Source organism: Simochromis diagramma, unplaced genomic scaffold (assembly GCF_900408965.1).
Source record: "Simochromis diagramma unplaced genomic scaffold, fSimDia1.1 OVJJ01000208.1, whole genome shotgun sequence".
NCBI classification, from domain to species: Eukaryota; Metazoa; Chordata; class Actinopteri; order Cichliformes; family Cichlidae; genus Simochromis; species Simochromis diagramma.
Window position 1 is genome coordinate 3945657 of NW_024386789.1, and position 8539 is coordinate 3954195.

General features: G+C 41.0%; 1 protein-coding gene across 1 annotated transcript; it reads right to left on the reverse strand.

Moving 5' to 3' along the window:
• Nucleotides 1-753: 753 nt before the first annotated feature.
• LOC120728536 (heparan sulfate glucosamine 3-O-sulfotransferase 2-like) lies at nucleotides 754-6387 on the reverse strand. The gene is made up of 2 exons (XM_040023523.1): nucleotides 5283-6387; nucleotides 754-2183 (listed from the first exon to the last, which is right to left on the reverse strand). The coding sequence occupies exons 1-2, from the start codon at nucleotides 5777-5779 to the stop codon at nucleotides 1565-1567; spliced, it is 1116 nt and encodes a 371-aa protein (XP_039879457.1). The 5' UTR covers nucleotides 5780-6387; the 3' UTR covers nucleotides 754-1564.
• Nucleotides 6388-8539: the final 2152 nt, after the last annotated feature.

Here is an 8539-nt window from a genome sequence, read left to right on the forward strand (position 1 = left end):
TTTACACTGGATGCCCTTCCTCACACAATCCCAAGAAGATCTCTGTCTCCTCCCAAGATTAGACTGGGGATTGTTTGCTTTTTAGGCAAATGTAAACCACCACACTATGTAGCACCTCGTTTGATAACATGAAAAACAAGAAAAGATAGTTATTCCCATACAGCTAGTCTTCTTCCCTTCCACTAAGATATGGCTAATGGCACAGTTAATGCAACAGTAAGGATAAATTACCACACACAAGACCCACAATATTGTCCTTTGTGATATGGAACCTGAACACCTCATCATACATTACACAGTGCTTCAAATCATACTCACTGTTCATGTATTACAAAGTGTTTTCTTCCTTTATTTTGCAGCAGTGTATCAATCTGGCTCAAGCTCAGACAGTCTGGCGTTAGTATTCATAGCTTGTAGCCAAATCCAAACTTTTCACTGCAATCTTGTGACATGCAGCCCCGGAATCTATTTGATAACCCGCCACGAATAGGTGTTCCCTGCTTTGTCTTTGAAAAGTGATTGAAATTCCTCACACCTACACCCACTCATGCGCCTACCACCACAGAGGCACACAACAAACCTTACAGAATGCAATAAACCTCAAAGGATGGTGGTCTAAAACATAACTGTACAAACTAGATGTGAAAAGGAGGAATATGGGGGGGCAAGAGCCGTGTGAATTTTCCACGTTTGGTGTGTTGTTTTCGAAACATCGAGCAAAAGCAGAAAATAGGATGGTTTTTTTTGTTTTTTTACAAAATGCAATTTATCAAGGTACAGCATGTGCTTTAGAAGCAACAGAATTAATAATCGCATAAATTGTGCTTCCGTTTCATTTAATGAAGTTTATGAACAAGCATTGTGATTAACGCAGTGATTAAATACTTCTGCAACAAAAACATAAACCAGGATTTGGAAACAAAGCACGGAGTACAGAGTGAAATGCTCGTTACAGCACATGTCTGATTCATGTCGGAAAGAACGGAAGAAAATATCTTTCACCTTTTGAAAAAAAAAAAAAATGAAGAGTAAGTAATATCAGGTGGTTCATACTTGCCTTATGGCTTTACATTTTAGATTTACCGCCACAGTGGTGCAGCTTAATTCTCTTCTCCCTGAAGACTTCACTGACATTTTCCAAGGGCTCGCTTTCAAACTCTACTTTGATTAGTCAAGCAGATTTTAAAAGGAACTAATCCCCTTCCCTTCGAATTTTCTCTCTTTTTTTTATGAAGCAGTCAGCAATAAAGTCAGCAATAATACAGAGTAACACAAACGGAAATCTGAAAATGATGCCTATATCTGGCAACAAACAGGGTGCTGATGCTGGTAACTGATCATTACAAGTGCAAAAGCAATGTCGTCTTAGATTTTACTCTGTTCATTAGAGTCACTTCAAAGGAAAGTACTGCCTCGGCTGCTTTGCTCGGAAATTGTCTAGAGACTGCTGATAGTTAGCTATTCACTTTAGCCTTGACACATTACTGAAGGCAAACCGCTTTAAAAGAACATTTGTGGAATAGCTAAGTTTTTCCAGCACCACGTAAACATACATCTCAAACCTCTACTCCCACTTAAAGTCGTGCCCCACCATTTCATAGAACTTGACATTATAAGGTCGATAGAAGTCTCGCAGTTGCTCAATAGCGTCTCGGTCTATCTGCACATGAGTCCTCCCCTTTGACTTGCCAAGGCAGCGGGGCGAGCCGCTGCTCTCCGGCTTTTTAAGGCAGGGAAAACCCTTGGTGCGGTTGAAATAGAAGTGTTTGTCGGTGACGATGCGTTTCAGCCCAAGAAAGTCCTGCACCCGAGCCATCTCCCCTGCTGGGTCTGTGATGAGACGCTCTCCGCTCACAAAATGGATCTGAGCCAGAGGGAAGTAGTGGAGCCAGTTTTCAAGGTGCAAAGCATACAAGCCGATCCGAATGGCGTTCCAGGACATGTCAACGATTCCCAGGCTCTGATTCCTGAAGGCCAGGTCCTGGAAGCTCGGCAGGTCCGGCGTTTTGGATAACGTCTGAGTGTAGTCCGATATTGCTCGAGTGACGGGGTCTCGCACCACCACTATGAGCTTGGTGTCTTGGGACATGGTAGAAATCCGGTGTGGTGTCTCTTTTGTCACAAAGTAGCTCGGTGTCTTCTCCATTGTGATTTGGCTTTCAAGAGTTCTTGGCATTAAACCTCTGAATGAAAGATGAAAACACAGAATAGACATTTCTCATTTACATTCATTTAATTTAGGATTTCTTTTAAAAAATACTAAACATTTGAGCGCTTAAGCAACCTTAAAAGCTAACAGGTTCAAAGGAAAGGTCACAATGCCCTTCCATTTGTCAAAGTAAAGAAAAAAATCTATGTTATATATCTATTTAGGGCAGGATTACACAAGTGAGTTGTAAAGGCATAAAGCTTCGGTTTGGCCGTGAACTCAATTTCTTGATGAAAATCATAATAGGAGCACTGAAGCAAAGTTGTAGTAGTCTGTTGTCACTGGAGACTTGTCTCACAGACAGCTCTCCTGTGCATCAGGCCTGAATGTTTCAGGAGTAATAAATCACCACGAATGCAAACAGAACACGTATAGCAGCGACTCTGTTCAGTGACTTCTTCAAACTAGGCCATTCTTTACAGAGGTGATATGAACAAGCAGGGCTTCGCTGAGAAAAACTTGAAGATTGATTGGAAATTCTAGAGGAGAGAGCGGTTAATGATTATTTTCATTGTCAATTAATTTGCTAATCTTTATTTCACTTCTGTTTCTTCCCCAACTAATCCATTTCAAAACCTGTATTTTTTCCAGTGGTCACCAGGGTGACTTCTCTCTTTTTATTATTAACAGTCTATAAGACTCAAATTTGATTCAAAACCTTAGGAAATATTTTCTGATCAGTTATATGACTAGTTTTCACTCTTTATTGCTGTGGCGCATTTACATTAAACAAAAATCTGATAAAGGATCTTTTTGGTGTGGATTTGGTGCAATTTCCTCAATTTTTCAGTCAGAGCAACTCCTTGCTTGTCAAGATGGCATCAAAAAGCCAGTGGGTGATATCATGTTGTCTACATCCATCTTTTATATACAGTCTATGGTTCTGTTAAGGCGCTTCTTTCAAACCATCCATTTAAGTGATCTGAGGTTGTATTTATTCTATCATTAGCTGCAATTTTTCGAAGAATGTTAAAATCTAAAATAAATAAATAAATAAACGGCAATAATACTAACAAGCTCGTGGACATATGACAACATCAAAATTGACAGCAAATTTGTCTCAGCTGTAGAGACATGGCCAACCAAGCCACCATCTGATGCTTAGTAAGATCACTTCAGACATCTTTATTCCTTCTTCTTGTTATTTTTGCCTTTGCATAGACATTGAAAAAAAAACATGTTTGTGGCACAATCAATTAGCAAATTCAAGGTGACAGTCCACACCGTTCATTTTGATTTATGAACGAATGTTTACAAGGAAGCTTCCGGGAAGCAGCTGTTTTATTTTGAAAGCAATCGGCGTCTGACCTTTTCTCAACAGCTTTGACAGCTGACAATCAACCTGCAGTAATGGGCGAGGGTTCACATCTGGAAGACACATCTCTGAGATAAAAGGGCTTCAACTGCCAACCATTGTGAAGAGTGCCAATTAGTGGAGATACTTTGAGTCTGTAATTATTATATAATACTACTGATACGCATCCCTCCTGCAGCTTACATGACAGTCTATCATTAACATGAAATGCTCTTGAAAGAACCGGGGGATAAATACGAGAGCGCATCTCTGCGTAATTGCTCGTCTGTTACTGTATGCATGAGAGTGTGTGTGTTTTTTCATTTTATCATCAGATAAACTTGTGTTTGCATACATATGCTTCCTCTAAATCTGTGCAATTATGTGCATGTTTAATTTATGGCTATTCGGTTTGATCATCAGTCAATCGAAGCAGTTTGTTAGGGATGCACTTTGTCCCTCCGCCAGGGTGAGAGCTGAGGATGTAGGTGATCAGTACAGTTTGATCACCAGTCAGAAAGATTACCCCCCCCCACACACACACACCACCCCCCAATAAACTACCAAGGTGAAAATCATGAAACTCGGAGAATTGGTGGGGCACGGGCAAAGGAAGAACCCATTAAATTTTGGAGCAGATTTGAATCGCTTCCTTTTAACTTGTGAAATGGAGCACTGACCTTGGCTGAGGATGCGCTGTCTGAGTGCCCCTTCTAGTTTAAGGTGCCTTGGGTAGCATTTGAAAAATCAATAAATAATTCCCTTTCATGGCTGTCATGTTTAAATATTATAATAAACAAACAAGACTACAGCTGAGATGTCTAGGAGTTACAGCGGGCATGCAGGACGCTGTTTGCACTGCTCACCTCCAGAGGTTGGATTTTATGAGAAATTTGATGAACTGCTCTACAGTATGTCAAAAAAAGAAGAAAAGGGAGAGAGAGAGCGCGCCACTCTCCTGCCAGTATAAACACAGCACATTCCTCAGAACTTCCATGCAATAAAGCTTGAAGTGAGTCAATAAACTGCAGAAAACACATCCAGCATGTTTACCCAGCTCCAAGTCTGATATACACAAAGAAGCACCAAAACAGAGGGTTCATATTCATCACTGATTTTTTTTTTAAGGTAAGCAGACGATTTTACATTCTATTATTATATTATATTGTCTCTTTCCCTCCATGATTCCTTACCTTTTCAATTTTTTTTTCTCTGTAGGAAATGTAAGTAAATATTAACCACTGCAGAAATTTGACCAGATTCAGGCATAAAACAGAAGAAAATGAGGCGCTACACCGCTTACCTGAATTCCACTGTAATTCCCTATGTACCATGTGAAGGCACACGGTTATATTGGCCTGCAATCGTTATGACCTTTTAGAAAACGAAGCTGGAAATATAGTGTATCATTCTCCATAATTTACTATCATTAACATTTAGTTTGGTGGGAGAGAAACGGCCTAATCAGATATGCAGAATTATGCAAGCACAGCTGACTAGAAGCCACAAATTTCCAGACACACTCGTGGGTCTCTGCGGGAGCAGCAGCCACGAGAAAAGGCTGCTCTTTGACCAGTTTCTAGATTACATAAACTAGTTAAATTAGTTAAGCTAAAACCACTTTAACCAAGAATCTTAAAGTCAGATATTGTGCAATAAAAGCTGACTGAAGTCCAATCTGGTGTAATTTCCTACTTATTACTATGATTTCTGATAAATTGCGGGATTTGTGGAGCAGATGGACACGCACCTGCACAGGTGAGACACACGTTGTCTTACCTGTACCACTCCAGGCCTCTGTCATAGTTCCTGTCGAAGAAGTGTGTTTCGGTTCCCGCCGCGCGCACATCCGGATGTATTCTTATGAACTCCAGGACGGCTCTCGTGCCTCCCTTTTTCACACCGACTATGATGGCATTTGGTAACTTTTTATTTCCGAACTTTAAATTGCTCATAGGCGGGCTGGGCGTGCCGTTCCCGGCGGTGTGATGAGCGAAATGGGGTCTTTGGTCGGCTTTCAACCGAGACGCCTCAACAGCGCTCAACCTCGCGTCCGACGGTAAAAGGCAGGAGAGGGATTTCTGAAGGCGCCTTTTGGCTCCATCTGCTCGCTGACAGCTGGGCGTCGGATCACCTGACGTTTGCATGATGGCACCGTCAGGGAATAGAGCGCAGTAGAATAAATATGAAAGGAAAAGGGATAACAAGCAGATGGACGTTCCTCTGAGCCGGTGTGAGAAGGGGAGAAGTCGACCGAAGAGGAGCACGCATGCCATCTCTCCATGAGTATGAACAGTGCATGATTTTTTTAATTGATTTTTGCGTTCCGTCCTTTTATGATTGTCTTAGCGGCTCCACGGGCTTTAAAGAAGAAAAACAGCAGACTTCAAGTCTGTTACCACAGTCCATCTGAGTCCCATCGCTTCAGCTCCTTACCTGAAAAGGTATCTTTCCCTGCGCACCGAGTTGCGAAGCCATCCTATTTTAAAACTCCTGGACGCGTCCGTGGCCATCACGCAAGGATGCAAAAGCTGTGCGCGCTCTCTGGCAACTTGAGCGGACTGTCAGCTCCAAACCGGCTGAGCGACAGAAAAATATTTCCACACAGTGACGTCACGGTGTCTTTGCATTAAAAATGGTAAAAAAAAAAAAAGAAAAAAGAAAAAGAAAAGATAAAAAGTATTCATCTGTCTCCACTTGTTCATCTCACTTTACCTTTTATCACGTTTCATACTAACATCTAAGCTCCGAGTCGACTCTTTGTTCATTTAAAGGTAAACATACAGAATGTTTGTAAGTATTAATATTTGAAGCACTTTATTAACGTAAAGTGAAACATTTTTGTTAATAAAATCAATAGTATTAGAGCTGATTTACACCAACACACCAGAAAACACGAGAGTAAAAATATCTTTAAATATCTATAATTTAACACTTCAAGATCCAGCAAGCTTTGCTCTTCCTGTTGGACCAATCACAGCACTGGTTCAATCTCTTCTGATGCGGTTAAATTTAAACACACTGAACACAGTTGGTTTTTTTTCCCCATTTTTTTATGGTTCATGACCTTAAAACTGTATCCAGTCAGCAGAGAATCATTCGAGTGTTCAGAAGGTTGGATAAAATCAACTCTCTAAATGTCCCAATGTGAGAATTTACCTCACACTCCATTACTGGGAAAATTAATCACCACCTACTAATAATCAGTTTCACTTTTAAGTTAAAAAAGGACTATGTGAGACTGATGTCTTATAACTATTCTGGTCTTCATTCATTTGATAAAGCATGATCCAACTTGTCATGCCATCTGAACTTTCGTGTTGTGTCCTGAATTCCCAATTAAAAGTTTCCTTACATTAGCACAAACTGGCTGTAGGGGTGGGCAGATTGATCCAAATATTGATACTATTGATACCAACGCTGATATTTGTATCAGCTCGATACTAGCACGAGTGGATCGATACTTTGTATCCATCCTCTAAGTTAAGTATGTAGCCTTTTTGTGTTGACTGCCAGGCCTATTTTATTTATAGCCTATAGCACACTGTAAAAACAGAAGTTGACCCACACACATTTACATTTCAGGTCTCAACAAACAAATAAACCCTACTTTCAAAATACATGAAAAGCTGAAAAGGTGTTTTTTAATGTGTTAACTAATTATTGTGAAAAGCCAAACTCACAGTGATTTAGTGATCATTAAAATGTGTTCAGAATTTGCAAATTCATGATGATTTATGTCATAAATCATAACAACTGCTCTCTCATACATAAGCTGCCTTCATAGGTTAAAAGTATCGGTATCGATATTGGTATCAACAATACTGTCCCTGTATTTACTTGGTATGGGATCGATACCAATATTTGCAATATGACACATGTTGTAAGACTGGACTTTCTGTGGTCTCAGGGCCTCTTTGGACTGGTTTAGTTGTCCACTTTGCTCCTTGTATTGTTTCCCAGCTTCTATATCAGTAGTCTTGTTCCTGATCTTGTTAGACCTCCCCTCTCCTTGTAGCAGAAGGAGGCATTAAAGCATCGTTGTGTGGTCATACACTTCCTGATGACAAAAACAAATGCAGACAAGCTCACAGTGGAAAAAGAAGAGGATGAAAGCTCCCCGGACTGCAGAGACGCATGGGGAGGAGTTGAGGTGTCACAGTGGTGCTCCTGCGGGTGTCTGCGCCCAATCTGAGAAGCCTCTGATTAAAGAATGATTTATAGGGGCTGGTTGGAGAGACCCGCTTAGCAATCCGTCTAGTGAATGAGATTTTTCCTCAGGAAGAGGGCGGGTAAATCAAACCTCGGGGCGAGAAGCCTGCTATGCTCAGCGATGGGGCGCAGTGATTAAATGTTATAATCACCTCTGCCGCGTGCACAGCTTGACTTTTCAGTGGAACAATCAAAAATATTGTTGAGGAAAATCAGTTTAACCTCAGTTTCATTTACTGAACATACGGTTTATCTTGTTCTAGCTCATTACAGAGAAGGACAACCTTTTTTTTGACTGATATAAACTATGACAGAAGTGCAATGTGGAACAATCTAGTCAGTGCCATTTTTTTAAGGAAAAAAAAAGATATGAAAGACCACCCGGGCTTTCCAGGAGCAAATTTAAAAGTGAGACATTCCCCTCCTTAGCCATTCAGTTTAACTAAGACTCATATTTAGATTTGAGATTCCAGAGAGAGCGGTGGGGGTGTCAGGCTTGACAGCGTGAGTCATGATCTATGTTTAGGGAATGAATGATGTGTCTGTAAATGCACAACATATTTCTTAAAGTGTTTGATTGTCTTTGGGAGCTCACTGAATACGGGTGCCAGTGACCACTCACTCCATCAGAGGCACGGCTCATTTGTCAGAGGCAAGCGAAGCCTGGAGGGAGGGTTCGTCGGCTTGTCCTGACTCCGATCAGACACTGGGGGAAGATACAGATGAGCCAGGCAACTTTATATTACAGATGGGTGAAGAATCACTCCCACAGTTTCCGTTCACACCCTCTTTGGAAAAAAAAGTGCACACACAGAACTGTTTTG

Excerpts from the sequence above, each read along its gene's own strand:
- LOC120728536 (XM_040023523.1), bottom strand. The coding sequence starts at position 5,779 with ATGGCATGCGTGCTCCTCTTCGGTCGACTTCTCCCCTTCTCACACCGG. Across the intron at positions 2,184-5,282 it reads AGAGGCCTGGAGTGGTACAG|AGGTTTAATGCCAAGAACTC; the intron begins GTAAGACAACGT and ends TCTTTCATTCAG.